The sequence below is a fragment of the Channa argus genome, chromosome 12 (assembly GCF_033026475.1).
Source record: "Channa argus isolate prfri chromosome 12, Channa argus male v1.0, whole genome shotgun sequence".
Lineage (NCBI taxonomy): Eukaryota > Metazoa > Chordata > Actinopteri > Anabantiformes > Channidae > Channa > Channa argus.
This window is the reverse complement of record NC_090208.1, coordinates 21,424,255-21,437,103: the sequence shown is the minus strand read 5'-3', so window position 1 is coordinate 21,437,103 and position 12,849 is coordinate 21,424,255. Positions and strand designations below refer to the sequence as shown.

General features: G+C 40.8%; 1 protein-coding gene and 1 non-coding gene across 3 annotated transcripts in view; one reads left to right on the top strand and one right to left on the bottom strand.

Moving 5' to 3' along the window:
• The window catches only part of sema4f (sema domain, immunoglobulin domain (Ig), transmembrane domain (TM) and short cytoplasmic domain, (semaphorin) 4F), a 50,297-nt gene extending 43,947 nt beyond the window's left edge, over positions 1-6,350 (bottom strand). The window contains exon 1 of one of the 2 annotated variants that reach the window (XM_067524435.1): positions 5,550-6,350. In XM_067524435.1, coding sequence (XP_067380536.1) covers positions 5,550-5,715 — 166 coding nt within the window. In that variant the 5' untranslated portion in view covers positions 5,716-6,350. The remainder of the gene's footprint in view (positions 1-5,549) is intronic. The other variant, XM_067524436.1, reaches the window with a different exon arrangement.
• A 3,475-nt stretch (positions 6,351-9,825) lies between these two features.
• trnaa-ugc (transfer RNA alanine (anticodon UGC)) lies at positions 9,826-9,897 on the top strand. Its single transcript has one exon. It is a non-coding gene; the product is annotated as a tRNA-Ala (tRNA).
• Positions 9,898-12,849: the final 2,952 nt, after the last annotated feature.

Below are 12,849 nucleotides of genomic sequence, written 5' to 3'. Positions count from 1 at the left end.
AATTCATGCAAGAAGAAAAACTTTAAATTTATAATGCCTCAGGGATCCAGGTTTGATTAAAAATAATTAAACGGTTTCACTTCAGTTTGAAATTATATATAACAGGTGGTAGAAAAAATATGAGTTTGCAGCTGAAGAGTAACTCTTGTCTCTAAATGCTGAATACTGTTCTCTATGCATTATAATTGGTTTCAACTTGCCTTCTATCAGATTGGATTTTCATGCAACAGAAGGATTGAGAGGATGACGATGAGGGCAGGAGGCAGGAATGAATCCCAATGAGCTGCTGATAAATGCTTGAGCTGTGCACTGCAATGATTTCTCCTAAAGAGCTCCATAGGTAAATTATGCTGCATGCTAGACACGCTACCACACACTAAACCCTTCAAGACCTAAACTCCAGAGTGCTCGGCCAGCTTCAACGTTATGACACAGCGCAATTCACATGATTTAAATGAAGGAGGGAGTGAGAACAAGGCTGGAACAAATGAATCCACCTACAATGTCAGCCCATTATATCAATGGATTCAAGTGTTGTGCATTTAAAAAGTTCACAGCGGTTGAACAAGGTGTTGAAACACGCATCAGAAGAGGAGATGAAGAATTTGGCCAGAGCTAAAAAGCCACCAAGAATCCCAATCTCAAAGTGCTCTTGGTATTGCAACAACAGGCAATATACTTGTGTCGACTGTGTGTGTGTGTGTGTGTGTGTTTGTGTGTGTGTGGCCTTTGACATCTGAGTCAGTTTGACCTTTACGCTGACAAGCTCCAGTCACAGGGGTGCCTGTGTGGGCTGACCATTCACAAACAATGTGGGAGTATACATGGACAACTATGTATGTGTGTGCCATTAATGTAATTCTGAGAATCAGAAACCATGTCTGGGCTTTATAGAGACTGTATTATGAGCAAAAATCATATGAGAAGCGAATGAACTTTGATGACGAATGTATGAAGGAGTGAGAAAATATTTTCTGGAGGTGGCTTATGATGGGTAGGAATTTACAAATGTTTTCATTCATTTCCTCTCTTTTTGTTCCTAATACTTAAGTCTTTTTAGTTTCATATCATAGATGGATGGATAAAAACCTTGTTTTGGAAAACCTGCGCGGTTTACATCCACTTCTGCTGTTATCTCCCTATTTAATGGCCCATGATAATAAACCTACGGTAGTACTGGTAGGTGGTCGATGGCCTACTGAACCATGACTATAGGTATGATGATGACAGATAAATGGCCACTGAATAGCATGAGAACCAAAGTGGCTAAAATATTTCACTATTTCAGGACATATTTTATAATTTTTTGTAATTAATCTTACAGGTGATGTTTTAATAAATAGCACGGTTTTGTTCATGTTACTAAAATCAACTAACATCAGCCTGTTGACTTATTTGGTGGACTAATATACCAACTGGAGTTTATCAGACAGAATTAAAAGAAGCTCCACAAAGCATCAAATGGGCCCTGACATCTACTCATAGATGAAGGAGAGAGATGAAGGCCTGAAAATCAATGCAAATAAAAACAGAGAATGGGATGCAGAGACAAAAAGTGTAAAGACTGTTCTCTAGTCTTTGCATAACTACTTCATATTCCCCGGTGGGAGACAACAATGCAGTCTTAACCAAAACACATAATCCACTGTAGTCCACATGTATTCTCACAGTCAAAGTGGTTACACTGTTCCTGAACTAATCCCCAGGCATTTCTCTGATGTAAAAACTCTGCAATGATGAGGATTTTGCACATCATGTCCCAATCTCTTCTCCAAACAAGACACGTATGACAAACTTTCTGACAACTGCATATACAGTTTCCCTTGGTTTTGAGAGGTGGTAAGCACTGATTTTACTGGATAAAGTCCATACTGTAGCTATTATATCTAAGACACAGATCATCATTAGCCCATAACATCATGTATAAAGAATGTATACGTTTTAATAAATATAATCTTGCAGAAGAAAAGAGCAGAGGGATGCTTCCATACAGTGAATGCCTCCACAAAGTTCACGCAGTAATTTATTGAATTCGCCTGTTGTTTTAGCCATCATCTGCTAACTGTGTTGATCATGAGACAACAGGCTTTAGGCCTCAGCTAAAATGTCCGCTGAAAGAAACCCTGATCAGCAAGAAAAGGAAAAAAAGATTCCTTTCTGAATTCTATGTCTTATAAGTATTCTACCTTTTGGAAAAAATGTTTAAGTACTACAAGAGGTAAACAAGTCCTATTAGACACAAAACACCTAAAGGAAAATTATGAAACCTGCAGGAACCGAGGAGATTCATGTTGAGGTCAAGCGTGATGGTTACCAGCACTTATCACATTTTAATCTAATTTCATCACTAACCTTCAGAGTTGGATGCTTCCTTGTTTTTTCTCCCCTAATGAAGCAACAGTTTCACCAGGCAAGGAGAATATTCAAGTAGTAGCAACCAGAGCAGACTAGACCATAAATACAAAGTGTCTGCCCCACCTACCACTAAACAGCATGTAGTAAAATAAGGGTGCTAACTGTATTTTCCAGCCTGCTTTGATTAGTCTTTGTTATAAGGGACTCCCATCCACCCACACACTCACATAATTCGCCGCTAGCCAAGTGCAAATGTTGGCACTCAAACAGAAAACTACAAGAGAGTAATAAATCTGAGTCACTGGAGTGAGAAATATTTGAAAAGAGATTCTGTTAAGCTACTGTTGACTGCAAACAAAGAAAAAGTACAGTTTTGGTGATTCAAGCAGATGCCACAGTAGATGGACACTGGGTGGTTTTACGAGCGACATAATGCCTGTATACCTGCATATGTTCAGTCTAACATTGCTAATCAAATTAGACGTAGCTCCTGTCTCCCCGATCCATGTGGTCGGTGCACCACTGAGAGCCAGGCCCTCACTTGTGTGCCGGCACCCTAATGAGTTTCACGTGAGAAGGTTTCAAACGGCAGCCAAAATGGTGAACCTGAGTGGAGCTAGCAGAGGGGCCACTTTCTGAAACACGTCAACAGAACATCAAGTCAAAGTTGCTGTTTAGTCTGGTTTCCATTTCTTTGAAAATTATAGAAGCAACACGCTTGTATATTTGAAACTTGAAAATAAGTATTTTTTATTAGACCTCAAGATTCCAATGTATAGTCTATGAATATATTTTGATGTTTTCTATACAAATGCAAACCTCTAAACAACTACACTGGCTGGTTTGTGACTTCTATAAATTAAAATCCCACACTCTGCTGGTTACTTCATTATGTAGTGTGTAACCATTCCACCCCACAATTTAGTTTCACAAGCTCAGCATATACATATGTATCATACCAGCAATGTGTCAGTGAGCAGTGAATGATGCAACACAGATAATACAGACAAATATGACCTAACCTGAGGTTTTGGCTTTTGTACATTTATTTTGAAGTACAACTGAGGCTGACAAAAACGCAGTACTCAGTTTTAAAGATGCTATAACCCTGATGCAAACTGAAGTGGAACATTTAGCCTGTTGGTGGCACTAGCTGTAAAGACAGGGCTTCACCAAATTCATCTAAAGTCATCCTCTAGTGACTATAAATGGTATAGTCAATATCCAAAGGCTTTTAGCAAAACTAGCTCTGAAGGGAGTTTCCATTAGCTTCAACACTCAGCTGTGCAAGAAATCACTTTGATCTTACTGTATGTGCAAACTGAGCTTAATACAAACACACACACACACACATCACCTGACTGTTCAAAACTACTCTTACATAAGAGGCTTTCTTCAGTTATCATAACACATATGCAAACACGGAAGCATACAGACACATGGGTACACACACACCCTGTGTCTACTTATAACTCTGCTCGAATGATGCATGTTGGCCCACAACAAGCAACTTGAGATTTATCTGATTTGACAGAAAAACAACAATGCAATAAAATATTGGCACATTTCTTAATCTACGGTTGTTTGGGAAAATGAGAATACTGTGAATGTTTCCCTCTCTCTCTCTTATTGCTCCCACTGTATTTGTTGTGAGGCCAGCGTGCCACAGGCCATAGTTGCATAATGACACACAGAGACAGTGAGCAAACTTGCAGACACTGCATTCATTCTGCAAGCAGCAACTGCCCAAAGTGATTTAAATGTAGGCCGATCACTGATTGAAAACACAGAGAGTTAAAGCTCTGCTGCAGAGTGCAGCACTAGAGTAAAGCCCATTAATACAGTCAGGTGACTGGAGAACGGGCTACTGGTCAATGGGCACACAGTGACGCAACCTCTAAATCTTTTCCTCCTCACTGCATGGGGCTGTAAACACTATCACATGGGAAAGGCAGGGGGAAACAAGCAAAAGCAACATCTGACACAAAAGAATCAAAAAGGGATAAAAGAAGAAAAAGATACAGGAGGACAAACATATAATAGAGTCAGAAGGAGAGAATGCAAAGATACTGAAAATAAAGGAGTTATTACACAGCAAATACAGAAAATAGATCCAAAACAGGCACAAATGTGGAGGCATAAAAACACAGTGCAATCCAATTTCCAAAAGGTCATAAAATAGCTCTGTATGACTATTGCGCCATAAGCTGCTTATTATTTTGTTGTGATGGATGTCTCCTTTCATTTTGTGTTTTCCATTTTAACTGTCAATCAGTTTTCAGAAAACAGGAAGGCTGGAGAGTCTGTACTAGCTGACCCCGACAGTCACAGCACAAAGAGGGAGCTTGTTAGAGAGCAGAACTTGTGCTCCATTCACTCCAACCAGTAACCATCCAAAGCCTGTGTCTGGTTCTCTTTCACCACTTATCAGTTTCTCACTTGCTGTTTGCACCCAGTTCGATGTTGTTTGACCATTGTTGTGATGCACATAACATTAAAAAAAAATAATAATAGGTGCAATACTTATGACCATTTGAGGGTTCCATCATCTAAAACTACTGAAACCTCTGCGCCCACTTTGCTAAATTGACCTCGAGCAAGATGCTGAATCACTAGCAGCTCGTGAAGCCGCTTATCCTGATCTCTGCCTTCTGTAGAGGAGGGCAAATGAAAAAGACAAATTCCCTACATGCATAAAATCCCTCCAGCGGGAAGCGCATTTGACTGAACTGTCCCTTAAAATCTGCGAGCTGCTGCGTGTCTGGATCAGCCCACGGCCCGGCGTTTCTGCCCAGTCTGTGCACTTGTTGTTGGCGTTGAGCAGAACACTGGCACCTGCTTGCTTCGCCAGCATCCCCATTTATCAAGCCTCAATAAAAGGCAGAAGGAAGCCCCTTGGCACGGCGCTCCGTGCGCAGCGCAGCGGTTCACTACTACACACAGTCAGGATTCACTTTGGGTTCAATTGTGTTCCACGCTCGGCATTTTCGCCACATGCACAGCAATTCGTGCATGTGGCTAAATAACATGCGAGCTCAACTAAAGTTACTTCAGAGTCTAAAGTGCGATGGACATAAAAACACAGTCAGATTCAATCAAAGTAGCAAAGTAGGAAGTTACTTTTTTTTTTAAATCACCTCAGCTTTGATCATCACTCACACACAAACACACTGACATCCTGACTTTTTGTTTACCTTTACCTTTCCTGTTGTGTGCGCCTTCCAGTCCGACCACGGTCGCTGCCCAAGCGACTCCAGAGAGCCGGGACAGCAGCGGGAGCAAAATTAGTATCGTACCGGTAGGACTCATCCTGACCCGGCTTTTGTCCCGGTCCAGGAAAGAGGTTGAGGTCCGACTCATGCGATGACAACACCGGACTCGTGGTTTCAACTGCGACGCATGCTGGTCTTAATCTTCACAGGTTTCTCTGAGTTTAAAAGGGTGCACTACTCGGTCCAAGACTGTGATAAATAAGTTGAAAGGATTAATGCTAAATGAAGCAAATGTTTTAAAATATTTCTGCAATCATTCGGTTAGTGGGCAGCCCGCTTCCCTCAGCGACAGTCTGCACAAAGCGCACAGAAGTGCATACACCCGTTCAAATGTTAGGGGTTGTGCCCACTGAAGAGAAGCGACATCCTTAAAACCAGATGATACATAATTTTAGTGATATTTGCTATGTATTCCAGTCTTAAACTGTGCCAAAGTAATCCAAAAGTCGGCGGTTCTCCTGCGGGACTAACGTCCGGTGTCCGGGGCTGAAACAAGCTGAAGCCTCGCTCCTCTCCGCGCTCTGTGCCCCGGCGTCGCCGAGCTCGTCCCACACCAAAACCAACCGCCGCTCGTCTTCACTTTAACGTTATCTGGATTAAATGGAGGCGAGAAAAATCGTCGCGTTCAGATGCAAGAAGAGGAACGAGCGCACGCAGTGTCGGTGAAAGGTCCGCACGCTGGTGAAGGTGCACAAGTGATATGGAGGCTGGTGACCGTGTACTGCTGTACACAGCTCGCGCGCTGTGGGGCCCCGCCCTCAGAAAAGAGGAGGGGAGCACAGGTAAAAAGATGTCTGGGCCACAGGTGCACAGGCTCCGTATATTTCCCGAGGAAAGTAACTGAATCCAACTTCTCCGTCAAATGAAGCGAGTTTTTAATTAATTAATTAATTTTTTTTTTTTTTTATACTTAAGGCTTTTTCCATGTGTGGTTGTCACTGGGTGTGGTGACAGGCTAATCACAGGTTTCACTGTGACTACTTGCTAAATGTTCTATTGTAGAAGTGTCTGACCTTTGATACAATGACATAAAAGTCATGAAAGGTTAAGGTGAAACCTGTCATTACAATGGTCTAATTCTGAAACCTGGAGGCTGCGTGCAGCTTTGTCTCCTGAGCTGAAATTAAGAGTGTGGGATTTGTGAAAAACTCCAAGCCACGTTGTTAACTGTTTTTAAATAAAAAAACATTGTTAATTAATGTGTATTGGAGTTATATAGGCACCTCTGACAGCCTACTACTGTGAGCATTTTAAAATATTTCAAACACATAGTATACATGTGGGTAGTTGCTTAAAAGCTGTCAATTCTAATTTTGGATAGGATCATCCACTAAGTATCAAACAATATACCCAAGGTTTCCCCTGAGTGAACCAAATGACCCTTTCTTTCTGAGTTTCATCAACAATGATGGAAATTGTAGTCTCATCTATTTTCCTTTCAGCTATTATGAACAAAAAGTAGATTTGCAAAAATACAATGTCAAATTCACAGTATTTTTTCTTCAAAGTATCTTTGGCTGTGTGGTCTAACGTAATGGAGCATGTGAAGCTTCCAAAGTAAAGATGATTAAACAGTAGGTGGGAGGCCAGTGGTTTATAGGCCTTAACCGCACTAATAATCCACAGAGAGGTTGTTTATTTTTTGCCATATGTTGGTAATTTGCCTTAGCATAAAATAATGTGATTAAAGGAGACAGTGACACACAGTTATTAGAAAAGCAATAAACTACAACCTTACAGGTTTGGAAACTGATCAAGCCTGTTTTTTAATTGTAAAATACTTTAATGAACTATACAACATCTCTCTCTCTCTCTCTCTCTCTCTCTCTCTCTCTCTCTCTCTCTCTCTCTCTCTCTCTCTCTATCACTTCCTCTCGGGAGGAGAGCAGCCCAACCAGCAGTGCTGACCATCTGATTTCATGGGGGCGGGGATGAAGACATGTACCCTGACTCTGGGACAAAAGGGAGGGGTCACAGAGGAGCCAGGATTAAAGGATTTTGTAGACGAATAGGGGGAAGGAGGAGGAGGACAGGGGTCAGAGGTGAGGGAGCAATGACAAAGAAAAGCCAAACGGAGCTAAGAAGTGATCGGCGCCGTCTCTAATCGAGCCCGATTAAGCTCATACTGTGCACGTCTCATCTTTACGCAGCCAACGACTTCTGAATGACTAAACATTATTCAGTTTAACAGTGGATGTCTTCACTAGTGACAGCCGCAGCGGCTGTTGGAGATGAGGCCACTTCAGTCAACCCCACCCTCATTTCACCCGTGACTTTTGGGTGGTGCGCTTATTTATCATTGTCATTGTGGAGATTCAGATCCACAACTGGGTCAGAGACTGTTTAGACTAACTAAAGGGAAACTAAGGGATCTGGTGTTGACACAAATCCATCAAACTTCTTTTAACTGCTGCCCCCATCTGGACAGGTGAAGCAAGTACATCAGACTGTTTTAGAAAACATGGAAAGCAATCTGGGTGGGGGAAACAAGAAGGAGGTTTCTTCCACATATGATGTTAGACACAAAGAAAGATGCGCAGACAGATTAATGGAAGCTTCAGCGCACAGTGGTTCAAATTGAAGCAAACAATTTGCATACGTTGGCTGCACAGATTGGCATATATTAACCATAAGTACCAATCAGAGAGGGCTATGGTCTTAAAGGGATTGTTACGGCTGCTTATCGGTCCTCACACATTAATATTCAGACTGTGATGTAAGGATGGTGCAATCCGTGACCCTGCACTCCTTTTGTTAATATGTGTGTGTCTGTTTATGCATCATCACACGTTTGTTTGTAAGTGTACAGTATGTATGTACACTCATGTTTTTGTCTGGCACACAAGACCACACACAGGGTTAGGACAAAGGGTTGTGTGCGTGGATAATATCTGAGGGACACTTGAAGGTAGTGGGTTTTATGGGTGATGAGTGTGACAGATAAGAAAGTCACACTGAGGGAAAAGATGAGAAGAGGCAGACAAGCCACTTCCTCCAGCCAATGAAATTATATGTCTGTGAATCAGTGAGCAAGCTGCTCCTTGTTCAGCTTTAGGCCAGGAACACACTCATACTCAAACACACACACACAGGCATTTGACATTGGCCTTGTCCTTGGGTAACAGAGCAGACTCGAGAGCGATGACATTTTTTCAAAAAAAGATAAAAATATTACTGGTATGAAGTCTGTGCATTTAATTTAGAGAAAATCTGAGACTGCTCTATTTGCTGGGTAAGACGTATACACACACAAGATGCTTTTTAATTCTGTTCAAGTGGTTATTGTGTGTTGAGAGGTGTATAGCAAATGAATGACGACTTCTACTGTGGGGAGCAGATAGGCCACATGAACTCTCACACACAGAAACACTCATTCAGTTAACAGCTTTCATTTTCCTAATTAAAACCAAGATATACAGCACTCTGATTTTCTGTCCCCTCCTCCCCCTCTGCACGCTCTTACCCCTATGTCCATGTTTCCATTTTTTTTTTACCTCCTGGGATGCATCCACACACATTCTTCTCTTCCTTCCTCTGTCCAAATGTATTGATCAAGCTGTCAATCTAAAGGAAAACATGAAACACACTAGAAGAATGTGCTGTCCTGTGCTAAATGCGAGCATTTCACCCACAAGGTCTGACTTAAACAGATTACTAGTCAAGCATGAGGTCAGTCCCCACCCTGTGCGGAATACACCGCTTGTATTTGTATTGCAGCTGGCTGGTTGCCAACTGATTTACCCCCCATCCCTCACCTCTGCTGAGGAGGAAATGGAACAAACAGCCCCAAACCTTTTCACTAATCCTCTAACAATGGATTCTGCTGTTTTATTGAGGGCATGATGGAAGCGATTCAGGCCACAGGTCCAAACTGTTCCACACTGACCACAGGTAAGCTTGGAGATTTGGATCAATGCTCCTGTTAAAGCACATGATTGGCTTCATTCAACCCAAATCATCCATGAATGTGTGTATTTCTGTACTGGTTTTAAATATACAAAGATATTTAAAGCTGCCACAAGAGCGTACAAAGCCATTGATTTCAATGTTTTTATCAAAGTGAATGTGAAGCAGATGAATCACAACATATATTACTAGATATTCTATTCAGCTAGTAGCCCACTTCTGAGAAATATGAAGACACTAAAACCATCTTTGCTCCTTTTTTTTGGATAAGGGTCAACATAAAGCTGCTAGGGGGGATGTAGCTCAGTGGTAGAGTGCATGCTTTGCATGTTTGAGGTCCTGGGTTCAATCCCTAACATCTCCATTTCTTATCTACAATGCAGCGAGACTCCCAGGCAGGACCCCTTCCCCATCCCCGCTGGGGCTGTGCCACATCACAAGAACCAGATTCACTTTAAGAGAAGTCTTGTTAGGGTGAAGGTTCAGCAGCAGTGGCTCTCTAATCTAAATCCTTGGTAATGAAAAAGCTTTTTCTTTCTTTTTTATCAAACTGAGTTCAGTGCAATCTCCCTAAGCTATATCAATCATCATCGAGCGCTGACTCTTAATTACCTCCAACTAAATACTCTATAGTGAATAATGTCATTTGTTATAGCTCTTTTGCTCTGATTATGATTATACAAGAAAAACAATCATAAAGAAAGTTGTGATTTTGGTCAATAGGTGGAATATTCCCAAAGCAATCAGTGGTGCTGCAAACATTATTCTCGTCAGTAAAATCAGTGAGCTTTTAAAATGATGCTTATTTTGCCTCTATACAAAATTCAGAAACAAATCACTTTGCCACTTGCCCTACAAATCCCTTCCAGCTACAGTAAAGGTATGTCACATGCATGTCATATTGGATGTGGCATGATTATAAAAATAAAAAAAAACAAAAATTCTCTCACCTTTGGCCTGTAGCATCTATACATTCATGGGTAAAATGCTTCTAGTATTTCTATATTGTAGCAGTACTGTGTCAACTCTGTCAACTTTTAGATTTTTCCAAGGTGATGTGAACACAACGTGACTGGTTTTTAGGAAACACAGATACATGTTGAGAGGGTTCTCGTGGTCACAGTATCCAAAAGTGATGTGAACAGGTGTGACTTGTCATGCTTTGTTTAATGTAACTTAATAAAACTGTTATATTTGGTTAATAAAACTGCTTCCTCAAAACCCCCTTCATGTAAATAACTGTCATCTACTAGCAGAACAAAACATTACATTTGAAAGTGGATTAGAGTAAATAAGTCATGTTTCACTTTTTATTTCATCATGATTTCAGTGATCACAGGTTGGTTCATTACAGCTACAGTTTGCAACTTAGGCTAGTGTTACCATGAGATTCAAAATCAGTCTACTCTGCTCCACCCTGCCCCCTCCCTGCTCCCTTACACCCAGCCCTTCGAGGTTGTCATGATTGTAAAATGATAACAAATGAGAGTGCTCTAAACTTCAAGCAGAAATTATTGTATTTGTCTGATGGTGCAAAGAACAAGACTCACTCAAAGTGCCGGCACTATCTCAGCAATGCTGTTTGATAAGTCTGGATCACATGAGGGTTTGGCTGCACCTCTCCACATTATAGTTTTGCAGCATGTTTTTATTGAAACAATATTCAGAACTTACTGCAGCTTGAAGTCCTGGGTTCAATCCCCAGCATCTCCAATTCTTTGAAACAAGGCAAGACATTCACCTTGCTGCCTCCTTTATGCTCAAAGGTGAACATTTACTCGGAAACGAAATACTAGAATTTGTTTTTCCCCATTCAATACTCTTCCATTCAGTTGCACCTGCTGACGTGTTGCAACACAATGCTTGGCACGGGGAACAAAACCACGTCAAATCATCACATACAGTCTTGTGTTCATTTTCAGTCCTAATCTGTCAACGTTAAGCTCATGTTTACAGGCACTTGCTTAATACAGTCATGGAAAAGAACTGTAACATCAACCCTTTTGCTGTGAATAAAGATGTTCAAACAATCCTGACCACTGAAGCATTTACATGTTGAACAAGCACACATACTCACATATATAAACGCACACCATATCCTATTAAGAAATCTTGTCTAATTAAAGCGATAATTTTAGATATAATTAGCCTGCATGTCTGTGGTGGGGCCATTCTTTATTGTCCGCTGAAATATAATCATTATTCTCATCCTTCAGTGGACCACAAAGCGCTTTGTGGACAAACATGCTATTTTAATTGCTAACCAGTTAGATTGAAAACTGCTAAACCTAATTATCTAATGAAGTAATTTACATCGGTCAAGATCGTGGAGAAGCTGGGATAAAATAGACATTATAATACAAAATAGTCTATAAATGGCAAAATGTTAGGAATGTGTAATGGGAAACAGTTGAATTAGGTGATGGAGAAATTGTTAAATGTCCAGCTTTGCTGCTCTAAGTGAACCTTGTAATGTCCTCTATTACAGTATATCCACTTGATGTGAGTTCATTCACACCATATTCATACACGAGTGCATGTTACATTTGATTAAGGGAAGATTTCCAAATGAAGCCTTTTATTTGAGGCCAGACTTGTAGCAGTTACACCCACGACATGCACATTCATCCAGTTGTGACTGTGATGAAAGAAGAGTGTTAAATGTAATTATCCAGCATTAGTCTCCTAATGGCAAAGAAAGGTAAAATGTAATTACCAGTGTTGTACTAACCCAGTTCCTTATGTGTGGCATTGTGGTAGATTGATTCTGCAGCAGATGGTGCTATCAATTATTGAGCCTGTGAAGATGAATCTGGCTTCAATCAGATTAAGTAGACTATGCCAACATCCAGTCCCTTATGGTCAAGACTCAGTTTCTTAGATCAACATCAACAGACACAGTAAACACTGCCTCTTTTGCCCTTTAAAATAGGGTTAAACTGCCTTTTCCTCTCTTGTGGTTCTATCTATCTATCTATCTATCTATCTATCTATCTATCTATCTATCTATCTATCTATCTATCTATCTATCTATCTATCTATCTATCTATCTATCTATCTATCTATCTATCTATCTATCTATCTATCTATCTACCTATCTATCTATCTATCTAATGTTAAGAACGCTTTCCACGTTACCCCCGCCTCCCGCCCCCAATGTAAATATATATGTGTGGGTTAATGTATGCAATTTTCGAATCTGACCTAAATACACTACGCGTTGAGCTCTCTGAACGTTATCAGACTACATACCATGATCCAGTCACTGTCAATGTACTCGGCATTGCACCCAACCCAATGCAAATGTCCCCTTAAT